General features: G+C 52.5%; 1 protein-coding gene and 1 long non-coding RNA gene across 3 annotated transcripts; one reads left to right on the top strand and one right to left on the bottom strand.

The window, feature by feature from the left end:
* Positions 1–1,153: 1,153 nt before the first annotated feature.
* Positions 1,154–19,387, bottom strand: LOC108963264 (uncharacterized). The gene is made up of 5 exons (XM_050983461.1): positions 19,329–19,387; positions 18,603–18,833; positions 16,626–16,713; positions 16,079–16,189; positions 1,154–5,036 (listed from the first exon to the last, which is right to left on the bottom strand). The coding sequence occupies exons 1-5, from the start codon at positions 19,385–19,387 to the stop codon at positions 4,818–4,820; spliced, it is 708 nt and encodes a 235-aa protein (XP_050839418.1). The 3' UTR covers positions 1,154–4,817.
* Positions 6,753–9,066, top strand: LOC127060425 (uncharacterized). Of its 2 annotated transcripts, none has more exons than XR_007779482.1 (3): positions 6,753–7,064; positions 7,711–7,873; positions 8,889–9,066. It is a non-coding gene; the product is annotated as an uncharacterized LOC127060425 (long non-coding RNA). The 2 variants fall into 2 exon arrangements; XR_007779481.1 differs by having other exon boundaries at positions 6,766–6,920.
* Positions 19,388–22,892: the final 3,505 nt, after the last annotated feature.

Genomic DNA, 22,892 nt, shown 5'->3' with positions numbered 1-22,892 from the left:
CTGGCTCTAGGTGTGACTTTTCAGCTCCCATGGACCACGTTCAGGTGGGCATTGGTGGCAGTCTGTGGGCAAATGTTTTAAACACTGCCATGCAGGAGGAGAATCCAGATTCTTTTCCCCTTCCTGGGAAGTAAACACAGCCCTGGGGGGAGATGCCAGGATCCAGAAATGCAGGATAAACCTGTGTGCAGACTGAGCACTCTGCTCCCACCAGCCTGGGTGATATCCTGGCCCTGAGGAGAATTTTGTCTCTCCTCGATATCCCTGAGGAGCAGCCCAGAGAAACCCTGGAGTTCTCAGCAGAATTCTGTCAGCTCCTCTCCCACAACCCAACAAACCCTTCCCAGTCATGACCAGCTTTGGCTGCTGCTGGTGCAGGTGCATTCAGACCCTCCTCCCTCCCTCTGTGCCCCACCCCTCAATTTAACCCCAAATCTGTGGCTAAATTGTTCCAAAGGGTCTTTACCCAGAGGCTCAGGCTCCATCCTTGTGCAGCTTTGCTGGTAAGAAATATCCTGGGGCTTTTCATTCTCAGGGCTAAAAAATTGCCATCAATAAATGGTTTATTGATCAGCTGTGTCTGATGGGGAACCTCCTGAGGAAGTTCTGAGTGTTCAGCTGGATTCACACCCTGGTGCAGTGACTCCCTGCCTCTGGAACCAACCCAGGAGAAGTGGGCTGGGGAGGAGGAGGAGAAACTCCCCTTTTCTTTCCCAAAATAGCTGCTGGCCCCAGGACTGGCTGTTTGTGACTGGATCTGTCCCACCCACGTGCAGGGGGAGGCTGGGAGGAGGATTCCCAAGGAAAGTGAAGTGGGACTGGCATCTCCTGAGCAGCCAGGGCAGGAAGGAGCAGCAGCCATCGCCCTGGAGGTCACTGAACTCTGCTCCTCTGCTTACCTTTGGTCCTGGCTGCCCTGTGCTGCAGGCAGGGAGGGATACAGCAGGAAAAGTGGGTTATTCCCGTCCTGAGGAGCCTCTGGAATGAGCAGGAACTCGTGGGAGAAGGCAGGAGTGCCTGTGGGTGCATTTTGGGGGGTGCAGTGCAAGGGGGGTGGGGGATGTGGAGGACAACTCAGCAAGAAGGCAGCCCTGGGAGCAAGGCAGACATCAAACACCCCACACAGGCCCCACAGGCAGGACAGAAGCTGCTGCAACTCTTCAGCTCACTTTTATTTAAGTTCTGTGATCAGTCTTTTCCATCTGCAAGAGCCCTGGTGTCAGTGCCACCAACACATGGAACAGAACCCGTGACATTTCACCCTGGTAACAGGAAGAACAGCTCCCTCCTAGAGGTCTTTCCCACCTAAATGACTCTGTCCTACAACACCAGTTCCTCCCAGCCCACTGGATCCCACTCCACCAGTTTCCAGCTGGACTTGTCCAGTGATCCACGCCCAGCAGTGCTGCTGGATGGCTCAGTCTCCAGAGCAGGGATCTCTTAAATTCAATTGTCAGCAGGAGTACACCTCCCCCTGGCCCTGATCCAGCGCCTGCACACTCCCCCCAGGCGTGGGCAGCCTTGTCCTGGAGCAAAGTGAGAATTTAGCCCAGGGAAGAGCCATTGGGCAAACACTGGGTGACAGCAGGGAGAGGGAGGGAGGAACAAGAGCCCTGAATTAGAGCAGGTTTGTAGAACCAAAGCAGTGGACTCGCTGTTTCTTACTTCAGGGCTGTCCTTCAGGGTTTCCCCCTTTCCCTAGGGCGCAGAGGAGTTTGGTGGTGTGTGGTGAGTCCCTCTTGCCATTTTTTGAGATCAAACCAGCTCTTCAGGAGAGGCAGAGAGAACCAAGGCATTCCTAGACTAAACACCTGTGCTGGCATCAGTCAAGCTACTGCTTTGAACTGAGGCTTCTCCTGCCTTGTACCTTTTCAGGGAGGATTGAAATCCTTTAGCTTTGCTGCAAGCCCACTAAAACCCTTTGTGGCAGGCTTCTGTGGGCAGCTGAGATTCAAAGCTGCATAAGGCAAGCAGAGTTTTTCTGTAATGCTGCAGTTTGTATCCCTGCCTTCCCCTTGCTCATCAAAGCATCTTTGTCCCAGACATGGGCAGCAGAGAAAACCACCTGCAACGTGTTCTCAGCCTCCTCTGGCAAGCAATCATTTTGTCTGGCTTCTTTCCTCTTGTATCTGAGGTCCTGAACACATTCCACTTCTCATTTAAATTCCTGGATCTGTCTGAAACCACATCAGGTGAAGGCTCCAAATCAAACCACGGTACAGGCAGAGCTCTGCTGTTCCAGGCATGCAGGTAGGGAAGCTTGGAATAGGTTTTTGCTTGCTTTGTCCTCATGGTCAATGGTGCTGGGTTGATTCCAGGACATCAGGGACCCGTGGGGCCTCCAGCACCTCCTCACCTTTCCAAAGAGAGGGAGCAAAGGCAGATTTGGCAGATTCAGCGTGGGGTGAGCGTGGTGGCTGTGCCTTCAGTTCAGAGCACACCCAGTTTCCAGCTCCATGGTAACCCAAGGTGTGTTGGGGAGAATACCAGAGAGAAAAATGCATTTTCTGACAGAGACCTGGAGCACTGGAGTCCTTTGGTGTGAGGGAACAACCGGCTGAATCCTCTGGAGACTGCCAGAGGAAACGTGACTACAAATGTTTCCAGAAAGGTTTGCATCAGTCAGGACTGGCAGGATGGGATTGAAAAGTTGTGTGGAGTGCTCTGTGTCCTGATGATCCTCCCCTGATCCTTTGGGAATGAGGGTTCTCCATGCACCAGCACGTGGCAGAGCTGCTGCTGCCCATTCCAGCTTGGCCAAAAAATGCATCAAAAGCTCCCCTTCATCCACTCCTCAGCCAGCCAGGCACCCCCAGGTGGCTCAGCTGATGCACCCACCTGTCAGTGTGAGGCCACCTCCCAGCAGGAAAAGCCTCTCCAGGTGCAGCAACTCCCCCCCAAACCTTGTCCTGCTCGAGCCCAGAGTGGCAGCGTGCACTGGGCAAGGGCTGGGAAGAGCTGGGGGTGATTTTTGCCATGCTGGGGGGTCCATGCACGTGGTGCCAACCCCCCCCCAGGGCTGTGCTGCCCGACTGAGCAGGGTGTGAACCCCTGTCCCCCATCCAGATGTGTTTGCCAGGCTGCAGGGAGGCAGGGTGGCCCAGATGTGCAGCTGTGGGGAGGAGCAGGGACAGGCAGGACAAGGCTGGAGGTGACAGGGACACAGCAAGGGCAGAGGACAGGCAGAGCTGCTGAGATCCAGCTCGACCAAGATAAACGGGTGCCTCAGTGCAGGAGCTGGGCTGGGACACCTGTGTGGTCACACGTCCCCTGACAGGAGCTGTCACCTGCTGGGAGCTCCATTCCTCACCTGTCCCAGCAGCACTGACAGGTTTTGGGTGCCTGGGCAGCAGGGCAAGGCTGTGGTGCCCACCTCTCCCTCCCGTGCGCTCAGCTCCAGCACCCTCACGTTTTCCAGAGGGATTTTAGTGCCTGCAGAATGCCAGATGGGCAGAGCCAAGGAAATTCCCTGAGCCAAAGCCAAGGAAATGCCCTCTGGCCACAAAGCTTTATCCCCTCCTTCAGAAGCATCCCAGCCTCACCTCTTCCATGCCATGGGTGAAGCAGATGGGAGTTATCCCTGAAACCAAGCTCTGAGGCAGTCTGTTCATTCCTCATCCTCCTCTTCCTCTTCTTTGCTTTTATATACATTGAAGTGTATATCGATATTTATATATATTTTTTTCTCTAGTACAAGTGAACACAAATGTGATGTGGAGATAAATTCCCTTCTCTAAAACACTTTGTGGTCACAGGAATGTACACGTTTGGATTTACACACCCACACACATTCCAATATCAAAAAAAGGTGTAGTCCCAAAACTAAGATGCTTTTATAAAAGTTAAAAGGCCAAATTCCTCTATTGGCTTTTATCCTTCATTAAGAGCTAGGAGATTACCTGAAATCCTGATTTATTCTTCATATTCTGCCTGAGTTAATTTTAAAATTCCAATCAACAGATGCGAGGAAGAGAAGGGGGAAAAGTTCGTGGGGGGCCATGTTAGGCTTTGGAAGGAAAATTAGAATGTTTTCCTTTCTAATTATTTTCTCCTTTGGGTTTCAGGTTATCAGACCTGTTATTTAAAGGATGCTTTCTCCAAATGTGTTGACTCCAAAATGTGTCTCCTTTAAAAGAGTCAATCCAGGAGATTGGGAGTGGGAGCAGGAAGGGAAAAGGACAGAAACAAACCGCCTAAACCATGTCCTGATCTCTATTTTTGGGTTGGTTTTGAGCATCTTTCGTTATAAGCATCTTATGATTTGGTTCAGCAATCTTGGCTGTTCAGCTCCTCACAAACGGGGATTTGCTATCCCCACTTCCAAGGGGGAAAAGGAACAGGGAAAAAACAAGAAATGAAAAGCCACAGGCTCAGCTTTGAGCACTGGCTGTGCTGTAAAACCTCACAGAAGCTGCAGCGAGGGCTGGGGATGATCCACACCCGAGTGCAGGAATCAACACAGGGGAAAACCCAGGGACACTGGGCTGGGCTGGGCACACCCCACCCACCACAGGGCAGCTGTCACCCACAGACACATGCACACACAGAGCCAGGAGGAGAAAAGAAAGATGCAGGGACTGGAGGGGATGTGGGAGAAGGCAGGGTGTTCCCTCGAGCGTTAGCAAGCCAGGCAGACACTTGGAACTAATCATGGCAATTGCACCCGGATTCAAAACCCAATCAATAAAATGAGCAATGGCAAAGGGAGGGGAGGGCTGGAAGGCCTTGGCTGTTGAGCCACAGGAGAAGTGAAAACCATGAGTTTCTTCTTTTTTGGTTTTTTTTTTTGTTGTTTTTTTTTTTGCAGTGTTGACACTTTAAACATACTGTTCCTTAGGACAGATGTAAGGAGCCCGGGAGCCGGGAGGTGGGCAGCAGAAGGAGATGTCGGAATGGTGAGGATAAAGATCTTGTGGGAGGTCTGACAAGGGGGCATAGACATGAGGGATCTTCTCCAGATATCGATCTTCATGTGAGTAACAGCGGGTCAGGTAATCACTCGCATTCGATATCTCTGAGTGACACTTTCCAAAGTTCTGCAAGTAGAGACAAAAGTCAACGGGTGAAAACTCTGGGATCCACGGCCAGAAAACACACACAGCCCTTCAGCTCCTTGCTGAGACACACAGAGAGCAAGCAGGATGGAATGTTAACCAGTTTACAGAGCTTGCTGCTTCAGGAAAATGAAAACCCAGGTGGTAAATCCTCACGCTGCAAAGTTTTTGTCTCGCTGCCTGAAACACCCAGATTGTTGATGAATATGTATGGGTTGGGCATGGTTTGTCCCTTGTCTGTAAATAATCTGCTCTCTGGACTAAACAAGCAGCCAGCCAGAGGAAGGGCAGTTTATTCCTGTGCTTTCTAACCTGAGTTTTGCAAAAGCAGTGCTTGAAGGCATCATTAATCCAAGCCAGGCCTGTGCTCTTCCATTTAAAGGGCACCTGTGTTCTACCCAGGGCTTGGGATGCAGAATAAGCTCCCTGTGCCTGTTGTTTGTGTGGGAGACAGGAGTGCTGGGCTCTGCCTGTGTGAGCAGCTCCCCAGGAAGCCTCGGGCTGGGTTCTGTGAGTCAAATCAACTACAGAGAACATAAAACCACTTCCAAACCCGAGGCTGCCCTCTGGGCCCCGTGCTTTTCCCTCTCTGTGTGGATGCTTTGCCCTGCTGGGGTTGAGGGAGCATCTCTCCCACATCCCAGGGCTGCGGCTCCCCAGAGGGTGGCAGCAGATGGGAAGGATTCCTCCCTGCTCCCAGACCCTTTCCTGCTTTGGAAACCCTGCAGGATGACCCAAGCAGGATGGACATTTGTTTTTAAAACCAGCCCACACTCAGGGGGGCTCACCAGGAGATCATTTCTTCTCCAAGAGGGAACAAACAGCACTGGAAAAGGTTTTGATGCTCGTGGTTTGAAGCAAACAATTTGCCCTTGAGTCCTTCCTTGTTCCCTTTCAGATTCCCAGGAACAGTCAGTTTAGTGGGAAGGACAGGGTTTGGCTCTCAGGAGAAAACGCCTGAAGGAACAGAACAATCCACTCCAGCTCCTGGATGAATATTTCACCAGGACGCTTTAAAAATCCCAAATCCTATAGAAAACAAGGTGGTGACAATAATTTATTGATGGCTCAGACTGCTGGGAGAACAAAGGCAATTTTGGGAGCAGTCTGGCTGAACCCAGTGAGGGAAAGTTTGCCTGAGCCCCAGGAAAACAGCAGCAGTGCTGAGATCCAACCTCATTTTCACTTCCCTTCCACTGGCAAAACTGTTTATCCTACAGACTGAGCTTTTAAAAGTCAGCACTGGAGTTCTGTGCTGGCATCCTACATTTGGGTGGGCCTTTCCCACAGTTTTTGTCCATTTTAGCCTTTTAATTGCCAAGTGAAAATGTGCATAAGTGCAGCATTAGAGCTCTTTAACCAGAGGAGCCCAAGCCAGGGGCTGTGAAAAAGCCTCACTAACTCAACCTTAAATAAATGTTTGCTGTTCTTCTGGCAGCCCCAGCTGATAAAAAGAGGTTAAAAGGAGCTCAGAGATTGGGAAAATGGAATGTGTAAAGTCCTCTCCCTGTACAATCTACTCTTAAGAATTGTCACACTCAACAGAACCCCTTTCCACACCTGGAAGGGGGGGAAAAAAATCTGTATTTAGCCATGCTCTCCTCCTGCTTTAATCTTCTGGGTTAAGCTAGCCTGAAAGGGAAGCTGTCTTAATTACAGAAATTTAGTAAGACAAAGCAGGCAAGGGAGTTTCTTGTAATTTGTCATCAATTAAGTGGGAGGGGAAGTTTCTGTGCTTTCTGAGAGAAGCAGAGGATTTGCTAGAGCTGTGAGCAGGTCTGGTGGACAGAAAGGTCTCCTAGGAGAGCTCCTCAGTTAACACCAGTGGAAGCTGAGCTGGGTGTGACCAGGTGGCAGCAAAAGGGGGTGAGACACTCTTTTACAGGCTGGCTGTGACAATACACGGGGTCAGCCAAGCATTTCTCTTCCTGCTTGTCTCCCAGTTAGAGTGGCTGTGAGACATTGCCAAAAACACCCAGTGCAGTCTTGTCAGCCCTTCTGTTTGCACAGGTGAGTGCAAACAAATCCTTCTTTTCTTGCTGACCCCCCTTTTGTGCTCGCTCCTCACAGGTGGGGTCAGGGAAGGGCAGCTGGAGAATGTCAGGGCCAAAGGAAGAGGATTCCCTCCTTTTACCTTTCCTCAGCACCTGAGCCAGAAGTTTCTTTGCTCCTGCTTTGTTCCCTGAGCTCGTTTATGGAGTGGCAAAAGGGAGGAGAACAAATCCAGCCTGGTGTTTTCTAACACATCTCCCAGCCAGTGCCCTTTGACTTCCTTCCCCAGTCCCACTGTGACTTTTCCCCAATCTAATTTATCTTTAACGAAGTTTGAAATTAAATTAGGGATAATGAACTAATTAAATTGAACTGGCACACGATTCTACCACCTTCCCCCACCTGACTTCTCCCACTTGCCTTTGTCTGCAGCATGACTCCATGCAATTCTTCATTATCTGGGTTACATCCTCCCCTCTCAGTTTTATTTCCAAGAGCCTGATTAAAGGGGATGTCAGCAATCTATCCATTTCAGACAGCCTGGCAGATTACCTTTAAACAGGTTTTATTTGATTGAATTAGGGAGCTTTCATTTCTGCCATGACTTTAACTCAACCCTTCTCCATCCCTCCACACCCAATTCCATCTTCTCTTCTATTTGCAGAACATCTCTTCGGGTAGCAGGAGGTGTGAGGCAGCTGATCATGTCCTGTACTTTTAATCATCTTGGAGTAATGAGTTCCTACTGGTCTGAAAGTGAAAAACTCCTTCTCAGTGACCTGAGGGTTTCTCTGCTACGGTTTTTGGGGAATCTGAAGATTTTACAGGTGAGAGTTGGACAGGTAATGGTTTCCTCTGCTTGGCCAAGGTGATGGCAAACACATTTTTGCACTTATGGAATGTGTTCACCTGTGCTTTCCTGGCTGGAGAAAAGCCCCTGCTGCTCAAAACTCCTGAAGTTTTGAGCTCCCACTACCCTGACCCCCCCTTCATCTGTTGGTTTGGAATTTTGGGCTGCAGCACAGGCTGATGGCCAGGAAGGAGCAGCTCTGTTGAGGGACAGCATCACAAAGCTGCTGTCACACCGTGGACCAGCCACGGCAGAGGCTGAGGGTGTTGGGGCACAGAAAATACACTGGGAACCATAAAAAGAATTATTTCCTCCTGGTGTTGGGAGCCTCACATCCTCTCCTCCCCTGGGTCTGAACTCCCTGCTCGGGGTATTTGGGGTATTTTTCCACTTCCAAGTATGGCCATGATTTTAGGGATCTCTGGGCAGGTTCCTGCTCTGTTTGGTGCTTTATCAGTGAGGGAGCTCTTGGATAATCCCTGTCCTGAGGAAAGAATGAGCACTGATGTGTCAGGGATGAGCAGGAACCTGAGCTTGGGCTCCTGTGAGGACAGAACTGAGGGCAGGTGGGACAGAGGGACTCGCCCCTGGGTTCAGGAAATAAAAAGATCGAGCTGAAATTCCCAAAATGCAGAGCAAGGACCTGTGCTGAGGGATGCATTCAGACACATGCAAGTATTAATTATGCAGAAAACTCTCTCAGAACGTTGCATTCCTTCTCACAGCATGCTTTTCTTTTCCCCTGCTGCCTCTGGTACCTACCTGGTCCATGTTCCTACAGCACCTCACACCACCAATCATCCCAAACATTTCCCTCCTGGCTGTTTCTCTCCCAAATCCTCCTCTCCACCCTTCTGGAGTCAAGGCAGGGCTGATATCCTCCTTTAAAAATGGGAAGCTAATTAGGAGCCACCTCTTTGCTTTATTTCCCCTGCAATTAGGAAGTGGGAATCTGAACCCTGGCCACTGATTTGTTGTGTTCCTGATTCCAGGTGTGATGGTTTCCAGCTATTCCTGCTGCAACAGGGACAAGAAATTCCCAAGGAAAACAGAGAGCTGGAGTGTGGGGAGGTGAAGGGGGAGGAAATAATTAAAAAAGCATGAAAAAAATCAAATTGCCCTGATCTGTGGTGTGTCTTAGCAGGGAGATTACACCTTCAAAGCACCATATGACTGGCTTTATTTTTACTTCAGAGAGACTGGGAGGATTTCCAAATTTGGATTTGGAGGATTACTGTCCTTTTGCTGACAATAAAATTCCCCACCCTGGGGAGGACGAGGCGAGACCTCCCAAGATGGATTAGGGAGCTCTTGCCTTGTTTGGAACAGTGGGAGCAGCCCAAGAATCTGTTGGGAACGGGAGGTGAAGACATGAGGGAGGTTTCAACCACCCCTTCCTCAGGGCTGGAATTCTCATCCCACAGAGGATGCAGGAGGCTGGAAGTGCCTGGGAGGGCAGTGACAAACATATCCCCACAAGGAAACAGAGGGAAGGGAAAACCAAACCCATCCAAAACTTACTGTCCACTCTCGCTCGTTACGTCTACGAAGACCTTGATCCTCATTCTGGGAGCAGGAGTGGGTGAGACACCACAAGAGAGAGAGGTTATGGATCTGCTCGGGCCCAGGCTGCTGCAGACACTCACCTAGGAGGGCTTTTGCTACACCAGGGGAGCTACAGGGCTGCTTCCAGCACGGGAACACCAGGGAGCACAGGGACAGAGCAAACTGGAGCAGCCCCTGCACGCCTCGCACCCAGGAGTGGGGGCTGCCCCCTCACCCACGGAGCTCCTCAGCTCAGGGGGACACTGATTGTCCAGGGGGGTTTATACAAATGCCATTTTCCTCCTGCTTCTCCTCCTTCCCTTCCTTCCTTCCCAATGATCCTTTGTCTTCTCCAAGCCATCCCTTTCTGGCCCCAAGCTGCCCCTTCTCTGGAGCCCCCTCTGATCTACCTGGGCTAACCAGGAGGGATTCAAGGACCTCCAAAGCACCTCTCTGTTTGCTGGCTGCCTTTTCTCCTCTCCTTTCCCTTCCTTTAAACCCACAGATCCTTCCTGCTGCTGGAAAGGCAGCAAAACAAAGGGGAAGGAGCAAGGCAGGGCCTGGAGTCACCATGACCCCAGGAGTGAGAGACAGCTGGAGCCAAGGGCAGGGGCACCAGTTGCATTTCCTTGGCCAAAAACTCTTGGAATCATCCAGCAAAGGTGGGAAAGGAGAGATCTCTCCCTTTCAGGGACCTGGTGGCTTTAATAGCTGAGAAAAAGCTGTGATGATGGGGCAAAGGAACGTGGGAAGAGCTGAAGTCATCCCAGTTTAGTGTTTTTTCCACTAAAAAATCATCACTCAGACAGTTACTGGAGATGGTACAGAACAAGCAACTGAGTCCAAATCACTCCCTGCCACAGGACCTGAGCTTGAAAGAGTTTGGTGACACTCGAAAAAGTGAGCAGGACTCAGTCTTTGCCTGGTTTTGAGAAGGAGAATACCAAGGAAAATAATCTCTCCCTCTCTCCCAGGTATCCAAACTTGCCACCTGCACCAGCCTCATGCCACGCCAGCCCTGTCACTGTCACATGCACAGTCCCTCTCTGCCTGTCTCTTTTCCATGGAGTCTTTCAGCTGGGGGAACCTTTAGGTGTTCCCATACTCTGTCACATCCTCTCCCACCTCGTTCTTTCACACATGCACATATGCTCCATCTTCTCTAGAGTTACTTCCACATGCACACAAGCCTTTCTCCTTTAAATTTCCTTTCAGTCGTTCCCTTGTCCTGGGAGCAAGGAGGGAAAATCCCTCTCAGCATCTCTGACTTCTGATTCCTCACGAGTGCTGCAGAAATTCCCTCAACCAGAGCAGGAACTTCAAACCCACCTGGAGCAGTGGGGCCACCCCCTGCTCTGCCACCAAGCCATGAACCCTCTCCCCCTGTCCCACATGCCTGGCTGCAGGAAGCGAAAGGAAACACAGCAAAAAGAGCATGCAGAGAGGCAAGGCAAGGCAAAGGCATTCTGGGCAGCACCCCCAAAAAAAAACCAACCAGGGCAGCAGAGAGACAGAGAGAGAGAGCAGGCAGGGAGGGACAGACAGACAGAACGCTCCAGAGGGAGGGAGGAATGCAGGGAGGGGGGACTTGGAGGGTGCAGTGAGGAAGGCAGAGTTGTGGTGAGTACCTTGAGGCCAGAATCTGAGGGGAAAGGGCCTAGAGTGACATGCGCTAGCCAAGGTTGGGCTGGATGGTTGCATACTCGACTAGATCTCCTCCTGCATGGATGGAGCTCCGAGGGCTGGGTGACACAGCCAGAGCCGACGAGTCCAGCTCTGCATACTGGACATCACAGTCCTTGTTGCCAGGGTTCTGGAGAGAAGAGAGCAGCAAGGCGGTGGGGGGACACGAGGGAGGAGTGGGGGGCAGGTGGGGAGTGAGGGCAGAGGGGCCGTGCAGATGGTGAAGGGTGAGACAGGACACGGAGGGAGTGAGGGGGGAAGAAAGAAGAAAAAGGGTGAGGAGGGAGGGGAGGAGTAAGAAAACAGGGGAGGAGGAAGAAAAAACAGTTAAAAAGAAGGAGGTGGGGGGGGGTAATGAATAATCAGTCAGGTAAAATCCCAAATCAAAACAAAAGTCACAAAGGTGCTGCTCCCCCAAAAGCAGAGCTGAGTGAAGCAGCCCTGGCTGGCAGCACTCCCAGCCACTGCCCCTTTCCCTGGGCTGCTCCCAGCACCATCTCACTGCTCTGATCTTCCACTGAACCCCTCTGGCACCAGCATTTTCCTTAGCTGGGGCTGGGTCAGTGAGCTCAAACCTCTCAATGCTCCTGAGCTGTCTGCTTCAACCCAAGAGTTTGGGATTCGCTGCAAACTCAGGTTTGGGGAACATGAATGAAAATCCTTGGTTTGAAATTTGGGGTTTTGGGAAGGAGATACGCAGAGGGAATGGCTTTAGAGCCAAAACTCCAAAGGCATGGCCACAGGGGAATGTCACAAGGCTTGGCTGCACAGCTTGGCACTGCAGATTCCCTCTGCAGCACCATTTTGTCACCCTAACACGGTCTAAGAGATGCTAAAAGCATCCTCCTTTGGCATGGACATATTTATGGGTATTCCTTCACTAAGCAGGCTTATCAGCAAGGACTGCATGAATGGAACATTATCCAATTTGTCTGATCATTCCTCCCCAGGCCTCTTTCATGCAGATAACAATGGGAGGAGCCTGGAAGGCAGGAGAGCCCAGAGCTTGTGGCTCAGGGGGGAAGAAGGATCACCAGGAGGAGCCTTGGTGCCAGCAGCCATGGAGTGAGGGGGATCCTGGCTTCCTGCCTCATGGAGTTTCTTTCATCCTCACTTTTGGGGCTGGTTTCAGTGCCAGCATTAGCCAGGCATCTGCTGAGGCTCTCTGAGAGGAGCGAGGCGTCTCTTCCAAACAAAACAGCTTTCCAAAATGGCTGCACTGCAAAAGGTGTTTAATATGAAAGTGTTCCTCTCCTCTCTCTTTGGAAGTGTCCTCAGCCACCCAGCAGCTGTGGCTGAGCCGTTTTTAGAAGTTTATAGCCCTGTAATGAGCTGGTTGAGTGCCTGTTGCTGGAAGGGGTTGTTCACTCCCGGATTATCTCTGCCTGCTGCGCCAGGCCTTGGCTCCCTGCTCTGCCCCTCAGCCACAGGGATGAGGGGAATGGAGGGGAACGGGGCTGCAGCAGCACTTCCAGTGCTCAGCAAAGCTGGGGATGGAGGAGCAGAGGGCTGGAGGTCACCTCTGTCCTGCCCTTGGTGGCCAGATGGCAGTGGCGAGTTGTTGGCAGGAAAGCTGCACATCCTGCAGAGCCTCTGCTTCGTGTCTGGACCCACAGTTTGGGCATTTAGGAAAATTGCAATGCCAACTCCAGTGTCAGACCTACATCCAGGCCTTGCAGAGCTCTTTCCCCCTGAATTTTGTGTCTCAGCACCTCCCCTACTCCTGGAGGAAGCCAGACCAAGTTTTACCTCCTGGTTCCTATCCTGCCTACTCTGCCTCTCTCCTCTCCTGCTTCCTTCCCACAGGAGGTGTTTTCTCCATGGATTCCCTTTCCTTTCTCCCACTCCTGGGCTTGCTCCTGCTCCTTGCTGCCTGTTTGGAGCAGAATTTATTACAATATCAATAATGTGCCTTGTATACAAGCCCAGCACTGCCTCACGCAAGCGCTGGGTGTAAATCATCACCATCGGCACCCCGGTAATTGCCCTGCAAACCCAGAGAAATTATTCTGCTGTCTGCAGCAATGAAACTTCCCCTTCTACCTGTGCAAATGGGCCCTGCTGACACGGACACTAATCACAGCTCTGCTCCTGCACTGCCTCTGCCTCCACCCCTCCCTGGCTCCTGCTGCCTCTCACCCACGCACGGAGCATCCACCTGGCACAAAAACACGGGCAGAGCACACCTGCCTTCACCCACACACCCCAAACACCTGAAACACACGGATATCCTCACTGTCACCCCAAAACTGCTCAGGGAAAAGCACTGCAGGCAGCCCCCACACCCCCACACCCACCCCTGCAGCCTCAAGTGTCCACACTGCTGTCCTTGGGCATTTTGGGGCTGTCAGCTCTCTGTTGGCTTTCCCACAGCCTGGAACCCTAAAAACAAACATTCATTCAGAGCTCTGCTCCGTCCTGCAGGGATCCTGAGCCCGCAGACGTGCCCCAGCCTCTCCCTGTGTCCTGGTCCCCTGCCAGCCCACGTCCACAGGCACGGCCCTGCACACCCTCTCGGAGGTTCCTCCTCCACCTGCCTCTTTTATTTTCTCCTGGCACTTCTCCCATTCCCCCCTCCCTCACTCTTTGCCATCTCTAATCCCTCCCTGACTCCCATTCTAGTGCTGTGAAATCCTCAACCCCGGGCAGTGCCTTTCGTGCCGCCTCGTGATAAATCTGGTTTATCCCAAATTACGAGGTTTTGCACGATTCATTCAAAGCTGAGTGCACCCGCCCTGTTTTCCTGCAGGATCTGCTCCCTTCCACTCTCATCTCCTTCACTCCCCTCCCAAGCCAAATCTGCAGATGAGGTACAGGCAGAACAAGAATATCCTGCCTTTCTGCTGTGCCTTTCCCTCTCAGGGATCCCAGAACCACGGATACCCCAGAGCAGCCACTGCATCTGCACTTGGAGCAGGTGGGAGCAGGACTGTGCCAAAGGGAGCCTGGCAGGGACCAGGGATGTGCTTCCCTCCTCATCCTCCAGCTGAGCCAGCCCTCAGGTGAAGGACTGGGCAGGTCTTGCTCCATCCCATGGTGGTTTTGGTAACCACTGCTGTTCCCTGGGGCTTCCCACTCCTCAGAATCCCACTGCAACATGAAAAGGAGGCTTCTGCAGTGCTGTGAGGGTGAAAAAAGTGATGCAAGCCACTTTTTTCCCTGCAGGGAGGAAGGCAAAGCTTGTTCCTTTGCAAAGCGTGGCCGGACAGCACAACCCAGGCCAGGCCTGGCCGAGGCAGCACGTCCTGCCTGTGTGATCTGGGCAGAATCCAGCAAAGCCAGCACTCCTTGGCAGCCAAGAACACCCTCCTGTCCCTTGCCAGCCCCAAACTCCATCAGCCAGCTGCCTGCCCAGAGGATGCAGCCATTTAGCAAGGAATGGGAGCAGGCTGCATCCTGCTGCTGGGGCAGAGAGCCAGAGCACGGCGCAGGTACGTGCTGGGTGAGCCTGGCACTGCTGCCAGGGGCTGCCAGGCACGCTGGCCAGGGACAGGGCTCTGCCACAGCTGTGCCAGGCCCGTGCCAAGAGCTGGAGTCCCCCAGACACCCCGTCCTTGCTGCAGAGCCAGTTCTTGGTGGGCCAAGTGAAAGGAGAGCTGCACGGGTGAGGAGCAGCCGGTGCCAGGCGTGGGACATGGAAATGCATCTTCTCCGGCCAGGATTGAGAGCAGCAAACTCTGTTGCCATGGTTACGGAGCAGCAACCCATCAGGCCCCATCTCACATCACTAACTCTGCCACTTAATTAACTGACTGCTCGTTATTTCCCGAAATGAGCTCCTCCATCCTCCTGCTTGCCTGAAATTTAGCTTTCAGATGCTTTTCAAGCAGTGGTCTCGCTCCAGCGTCCTGTGTTTCATTTAAAACTCAGCAAGGAGTAGAAAGAGCTGGGGACCAGCCCCAGGACTGAGGGAGGGCTCCAGGAGGAAGTTTTCCTTTAGGGATGAAGTAAATAGGATCAGCACAGAACCGTGGCTTTTGATTTCCAGCGCCCTTGGTGTCTGCCTGGCTTCAGACTTGTGCCAGCTAAAGGTCACTGAGCCCTGTCCTCCCATTGTCTGCACATGGCAGGGTCACAGCAGGATGAACTGGGCTATAATTAGTGGTGTTCATCAAGAATTACTCCAGCCTGGGCTGATATTTCTACCCCTTTCTCCAGGCAGGGAGTTCACTCTGCTGAAGCAGCGGGCTGGGTGTGCAGGGCTCTGAACTCCTCGTGAGGAGGAGTTTGGGAGAGACCTGAAGGATTTACACTGGGCTATCCTGTCTGCTAGGGATAAAAAAGCAGAGCACCCCCATGCCATGGGGTGAGGGAGGGAAAGGATGCTGTCCAAGGCCTGGGAGGGGGATGGTTTTCTGTTTTCTCATCAAAAACTCACTCCAGTCTTACTCATCTCCTGTTCCCTGCACCTTCACATCTAACATTTCCTCACCCCTTGCAAACCAGCCTTTCCCATGTGACTGCCAGCATCTCCTCCTGACCCTTCATCTCTCCCTGCTGCTGCTGCCTCACATTAACATCTCCCCATCTGAGCCTGAGCAAATCCTCACTCCAGAAAAAAAAAAAGAAAAAGGGTTTAAATAACTTGTTGTTGTCAAGTGAGAGTCAAACACTGGCACACTCTGCCCTGCAGATAATTGCTTTGTGAGGCTCTCACTGCTGCTTCCCTCAGCTGCAAACCCTAACAGGGGCTCCCTGCAGGAGCTGTGGAGTGCCCAGGCTGGGTGGGTGGGTGGCAGGCACAGAATTTGGGGTGGGCAGGGCATTTTACCCAGAAAGGCACAGCCGTGGCACCTATGGACAGCTGAATTAGGGTGAGCTGGGATCAGAGTGGAGGCTGCTTTCCTCCAGGATGGGATGGTTGGGTGGGGATCTTGCTTTTTTAGGGTTCTGGGTGCCAGGTGAGGCTGGGCTGAGGTGCCAGGCAGTGCCACTGTCACCCTGTGCTCCTTACCAGTTTGTCACTGTAGGGAGAGGGCTCGGGAGCTGCCATGTCATAGTAGGGAGCCTGCAGAGGGAACTTCTGGATCTCCTCCTCGTGTTTCATGTTGTCCAAGTGAACCACCTGGAGTTGGGGAGAGGAGAGGGATGAGAAGAGTGAGGGTTATCCTCTGGCACAGCTTGGGGCAAGCTCTGCTTCAGGTGACACCACAACCAAACATCAACTCCTTCAGACTTCAATATCCACTAAAGGGGCAGAGCAGAACCCAAATTCCAGCTTTTAATTAGTGCTAGGCTGGGAATTCTGGGGGGCAAGTCACAGAGTCACAGAATCACAGAGTCATAGAATAGTTTAAAGATAATTTACTTCAAACCTCCCACTAGACAAAGTTTCTCAGAGCCCCATCCAACCTGGCCTTGAAAAATCCTCACTTTCTGCCCCTCAAACCCAATCCAGGAACTTCTTTGCTCTAGCACCCCCATTTCCCAAAATCCAGGCACTGTGGACCCTGCTTGGGATCAGTTTTCTGTGCCAGAGGCAGGAATTTGCAGGTTTTTACCTGGATGTCTTCTGGAGTCAGGTGGCTTTTCATGTCCTGTTTCCTCTTTGGTGGAGGGGCAGGTTTGTGGGATGGAGGGAGGTCAATCCTGCAGGGAAAGAAGAGGCTGCTGAGTAGAGAGCAGGAGAAAAGGTTCTGCTGTTTTGATGTGCCTAAGGATTTGATTGTGTTTGTCACCAAACTGCCAATACAATCACACAGATCATCCTCAGGAACTCCCCCGTGCCCTTTGCCTCACCCCAATTAGAATTGTTAATGGAAATAAACTCCCTCCCAGCATTCTGTCCTTATTCCAGGCAAATCCCAGGGTCAGAGTGCAGATCCTGAGGGTGCAGCTGGGATACCTGCTCGGGAGTGGCTGCAAACCATCCCCTGGGAGGTGTTTGTGTCGTGGCTGTGAGGTACCAGGAAGTGATAACCGAGGAGGTAATGCCAGCCCCAGCCTGGCATTTCTCTGGGAATGGATTCTGTCTGCCAGAAACAGCCCTGCCACTCCTCCCCAGGAGGAATCTGAACCCTCCTCATGGCCCTGCTCTGCCAGGCAGGGACATTTATCCCTGACCCTCACCAAGGATCAGCTCCTAGCCCAGAGCACAGGGATTGGCAGCCACGATAATCCCAGCCTAGAGACTGTCTCTGCACATTCTGTTCACATGCACAGATGTGTCTAATCCTTTTACAAAACTTATTAAAACTCTGATCCACTAATTAGCTGGCTGCCCCCCTCTCTTCTCTCCGTGCAGACTCCACCAGATCTGATGGAGATGGGCGCCTTCCCTTGGATTCCAGCGTGGGACTGGAATGTGCTGGTGGCAGGGAGGGCAGAGCAGGTCCCCGGGGCTCTGTAAAACATTGACTTCATGGCTCTGCACAAAAGAAACGCTATTACCTTCGGGATCAGCCTCCACAATAGAGGCAGCACCTCGGCAGAGCTGGGCACGGTTGTGTTTCTATTCTCTGCTGAAGTGGCTCTTCCCTGAGCCTGGTGGAGGGCCATTGTGGGAAGTGGATTGTCAGAATGCATCTCCATCACAGCCCCGCTGCTGTTGATGCAATTTCACCTTGTGGTGCTGGGTTTTGTTGTTTGTGTGCCTCTCTGCCTCTCCTGCAGCTTCCCCTGCTCCTCTCCCCTGCCTCTCCCCGCTATCCTCCAGTGCCCTCTCTCAAATGGGATTAAATGGAGCACAAAATGTGCCCAAGGTGGAACAACAATGAGGTGGGGGCTGGGGGAACATAAAACAACCTCTGGGTGCTGGGCTTGCTGTGCCTCCCCTGCAAGGTGGGAAGGGAGGGAGGGGGTGAGGAGCTGGTGACAGGAGAGAGCTGCTCAGCAGAGCCCAGGCTGAATCCTCCTGGAGAGGTTCCTGCTGCACAAAGTGACCTCCACACCACTCCATTCCTACCTGGGACCTCTGCTGCCCTGTGCAGAGCCCAGCTCCAAACAGGAGCCCCTGTGGTGGCTCTGTCCCTGCTGTTGGCAGAGTTTATGTCACTCACAGGTCCAAAACTGCAGTGCTGGTGGATGTGAACCCTTCCCAGACACTTGGGATGCATTCAGAGGTGCTTGGGGTCTATCAGAGACCCCTCTCCGATGGCAGGATGTGACTCAGTCTCATTCAGGAGCCTGAAGCCATTGGGAAAGGAGGATTAGGATTCTCCTCTACCCACGGAGGGGGACCGTGGCACCGAGCGTCTGCCCCAAGGACGTGCCACAGCAATCCCAGCACCTGGTGGAGCATCCCTGAGCTCCAGCTCCCACCTCAGGCTTGTACCAAGAGCTCAGAAACAGGAGAGAGCAGGATGGGAAGCACCAGGAAGCCCCAAGGAAGGGAAGCCGATCAGAGGAATGAGACAGGGACAGCAGGAAAACATTTCCCTCCAAATTTTCCCGTTGTGCAGGTAGAGGAAGGGCAGGAGGTGCTGTGCCCCGTGCCCACAGCAGCTGCAGCCTGGGTGGGCAGTGCTTGTGCCACTCACAGGTCGTTGTCGGTGTCGGAGCGGCTCTTCTGCTGCCGCCTGTAGACGATGATGACGGTGACGGCCACGCCGATGATGAAGGCGGCGGCGATGACGCCTCCCACGATCCCGATGATGCCTCCGGGGGCACTCTGAGGTAGTGGCTTGTCTGCAACACACAGGGAAGCACAGGGGACAGGGTTAGAACAGCAGAAATGCAGCCGGGGTGGCACTGGCACCACCAGGGATTCCCTGGCACACCAGGCAGCAAAGGTGAGGATGAATCCCAAAGATTCCCTGAGTGTCCCTGTCCAGCAGCTCCATGGAGGGAGCCAGATCCTATTGAAATGCACTGCTCAGAGCTCAAGAGGAGCAGAAATTGTGGCTACAATTGTGTCTCCAAGAGTTAAACCCTTCCTCACTCGGCTCTGCAATTTCATCTTCAGGTGTTTATTCCTGGATCCGCTCTCCTGCCTTTGTTCAGGCCTCAAAGGAAGAAGGGTTTAGGGAATAAAGGTGCTCCCAAGCATTCATGTGGACCTGCTGCTTGATACTGTTGAAGTATTCTGAAAGCCTTCTGCTGAGTTTTGTCCCAGCTTCCTCACTGAATTCCTCGCTGGAATGCTCCTAAAACGAGCTGAGGAGCAATGCTCAAGAGATTGAGGTGGAGCAGAGGTTTGTGCTCCCCAAATCATTCCAAAAAAAGATGTCCTGGGTGCAGGATTTAGGGGCAGGAGGGAGATAGACCCAATCTTGCATTTCATCCCCTGCTCTGTGACCCGGGCCAGCTCCTTGGTGACAAACATGGCCCTCATCCAAAGGAAACCCATCCCGATGGGAAAGCGCTTTGAAACCTGCGATAAAAGGATTTAATTTGCTCTACCTTCCAACCTAATTAAACTTGAAAACTAGCTAATTGGTACTTTGTACTTACAACTCAGGCAGTGATGAAAGGAGGAGATAATTGGGATGGAGGAAGAAGGAGGAGGAGGAGGAGGAAAAGATATTCAGGGGAGGGGAGTGAGACAGGGATGAGGCAACAAGGGGCTTTGTAGGACTCGTCTGTCACATCTAATTTTTCCACTTTTCTTAATGCCCTGGCTACTGGCTGCTCTTAGAGACCAGATTGGGCTAATGGATCTTCTTCTGCAACAATTTTGGCTTTGGGTACCAGAATCTCCCCTAACTACCCATCCCCAAGGCCTCAGGAACAGGCCCACTTTCCATGTGCAAAGCAGTAAAACGAAATGTATTCGGCTATAAAACATCTGCACACATTCCCAAACCACACAGGATGAGGAATCCAGGACTTTCCAGGGTGAAAAACCTGCTTTTTATTCCCACTTCACCTCCACGGATGCAGCATTTGCTATCCTGAACCCCCCCCGTGCCAGGGGCAGTCTCAGAAGGGCTGTGCTGGATCATTTCCAAGAGAGTATTCCCAGATCTCCCCTCCCAGCCAGCCTCCCCCAGCTCTCAGATTTGCTGCTGCCATCCAGGAGTGAACTGAGGTGTGCAAACATCTCCCTGCTCTGCTCCATCCCAAATTGCACAAAGCACTCGAGCTCCCATCCCCACGCTGGGAATTCACCCTGGGAATTGCTCTGACACCGATGCCCCATTCCCTTTCCCACAAAATCCTGCTTTTCTCCTGCCACACTTTGCCATTCCTTGGGTCACCATCCCACGTTTCCCTGCTCCTCAATGAAGAGCTCCCAGCTGTGATTTTTTTTTGGTGGCAGGATGCTGGAGCCATCAGAACCCACGGTGGCAGCCACTTTTCTTCTCTTCCTCCTCCAGAAGCCACAACACCTCGTAAATAATATTTGTGCCTCCAGACAGCTCTCTCACAGCTGACACCTCACCACGCAGCCCCCTCCAGGCCAGCACTCGGGATTGTGGCTGTAAAGAATGTCCCAATCACTTCGGCTGGGGCATTCCCGTGATGAATTGGCCCCTGATGGCTCTGGGGATGGCAGGCACCGAGCAGAGAAGGAGCAGGGAACATCAGCCTCCTGCTGCTGCCGTAAATCAGGAGCGTGGGGAGGGAAAAGGGTGGAAGGAGAAAGAAGGGAAAGGAAATAAATAAATAAAATGGATCTCCAGGAACTCAGGTGAGGCTGGGTGATAGCAGGAAGGGGATGAGAAGATTTAGAGGTGGGGGAAACACAGCAGAAGAGGGAGAGGTGAGTGCAGGGCAGTAAGGGGAGGAGGGGAGTGAAAGAATGAAGGAGCACAAGGAGAATTGCAGATTTTTGGGTGTTTATGAGAGTCCCTGCTCCTGCCCAGGCTCTCTGAATGAACATCTCGGGGTCAGAGCCCATCCCAGGGCTGTGTGGCCTTGCAGTGACAAGCATGGCACAGCCCTGTGACAACAAACCCTGCCCTGACAGGTGCAGCTCTCCTGGCTGGGGACAGTCTGAGCCACTCCACAGCCTTGGTCACAGCTTTGCAGGGGTCCAGGCAGGGAGATGGCAGAGGTGACAGCGCTAATTGCTGGCAAGAAGAGGAAACCCCAGGAGGTGAGGAAGATAAAGGAGAGAAGAAGGTCCTGAGAGAGTGGGAAAGTGCCAAGGATAGAGGAGAAAGAGAATTAGAGAGAAACCTTCCTTTATGCTTGCTCTTCCCTCTTACTTCATTATTTTTTTCCCTTTTAAACCTATTTTTTCATCTCTATCCACTGTTTATTTCCCCCTGGGGAAGAGTTGTGGTTGGCTCAGTTTGGAGGGCACCACCAGGGCTTTTCTGGAGGGGATGGTGGCTGCAAAAAGGGACATTTCAGGTCAAAGGGGAGAACACCAGAAGAGCCTCAGAGGATGCCCAGAAGCTCCAGATGAGGATTCAGTTCCACTGACAGGGCCTTGGGGCAGCCCTGGGAAGATGCTTGCAAGGCTTGTGAATCAGGATCAGAATAAATTGGCAGGACAGCTCAGGGGCCTCCAGACAGGAGTGGGAAAAGGCTCTGCCAATTAAGAATGCAAACCCCCGTGCTGCGTCACGCTTGAACAATTTAAAACTCTCCAAAAAAAAAAGAACCAAATTAAAAGAAAAAAAAGGGGAAAAAAAAAAGAAAACAAAGTTTGTGTGAAGCATTTGGCAGTGAGGCAGGTACCAGAGAACCCAGAGGGGCTCAACAAACAGCTCAGCCTTATCTGGATGAATGAGGGCTGCTGGGAAACTCCCTGTTCCTGCTGGAAGCTGAATTAATTCACAGTATTACAATTAAGGAGAAAAGAAGGGCGTCCCACCCCCAGTCTCTCTCAGAGCTGTTTTGTTCATTACTTTGTTCTCCCACGGCTCTTCTGGAGAGGGAGGCGGGCACAGGGAAGGGAGGGAATGGTTTATCTCTCCTCAAGCGTCATTCCCAGTCACCGGTGGCGCCTGCGTGCCTTCCCCAGGAGAGCAGCAGAGGCACATCTGTGCCCAGCCAGGCAGTGACACCGTTCTGGAGTGCTCATGGCCAGTCCCCAGCTCTGGGGTGCTCATGGCCATTCCCCAGTTCTGGGGTGCTGACAGCCAATCCCCAGTTCTGGGGTGCTGACAGCCAATCCCCAGTTCTGGGGTGCTGACAGCCAGTCCCCAGTTCTGGGTGCTGATATCCAATCCCACAGTTCTGAGGTGCTGATGGCCAATTCCCCAGCCCCAGAGCCCAGTTCAACCACATCCCAAACTGCCAGCTGCTCCCAGATCCCCAGGAAGGAGGGATGCCACTAGCCATGGATGTGTGTCCTGTTAGCTGTGGATGTGTGTCCTGTTAGCCATAGATGTGTGTCTCCCTAGCCATGGATGTGTGTCCTGTTAGCCATGGATGTGTGTCCTGCTAGCCATGGATGTGTGTCCCATTCTAGCCATGGATGTGTGTCCTGTTAGCTGTGGATGTGTGTCCTGTTTGCCATGGATGTGTGTCCTGTTAGCTGTGGATGTGTGTCCCATTCTAGCCATGGATGTGTGTCCTGTTAGCTGTGGATGTGTGTCCCATTCTAGCCATGGATGTGTGTCCTGTTAGCCATGGATGTGTGTCCTGTTAGCCATGGATGTGTGTCCTGTTAGCTGTGGATGTGTGTCCTGTTAGCCATGGATGTGTGTCCTGTTAGCCATGGATGTGTGTCCTGTTAGCTGTGGATGTGTGTCCCTCCACGTCTGCCCTGAATTCAGCTGCCCCAAGGAGAGCCTGAGCCAATCTCATTGCTGAGGCCCTGAGCTGCATCCCCCAGGTGAATCTGGAAGCTGGGCTGGTCTCAGGGCTGGTTTACAGCAGCTCTGAGTGGAGCTCGTTTGTTCCAAGAGAGCTGCACACTCTTCTCCTGTCTG

The sequence above is a fragment of the Serinus canaria genome, chromosome 24, assembly GCF_022539315.1.
Source record: "Serinus canaria isolate serCan28SL12 chromosome 24, serCan2020, whole genome shotgun sequence".
Lineage (NCBI taxonomy): Eukaryota > Metazoa > Chordata > Aves > Passeriformes > Fringillidae > Serinus > Serinus canaria.
This window is presented reverse-complemented; position numbering and strand designations above follow the sequence as displayed.

What these genes read in the sequence shown, in the direction of transcription:
- LOC108963264 (XM_050983461.1), bottom strand. Translation starts at nt 19,387, where the DNA reads ATGTTTGTCACCAAGGAGCTGGCCCGGGTCACAGAGCAGGGGATGAAA. An exon ending in TCCGACACCGACAACGACCT is followed by an intron (nt 16,714 to 18,602) that starts GTGAGTGGCACA and finishes CTTTCCCTGCAG; the next exon opens with GATTGACCTCCCTCCATCCC. An exon ending in TGACTCCAGAAGACATCCAG is followed by an intron (nt 16,190 to 16,625) that starts GTAAAAACCTGC and finishes CCCCAACTCCAG; the next exon opens with GTGGTTCACTTGGACAACAT.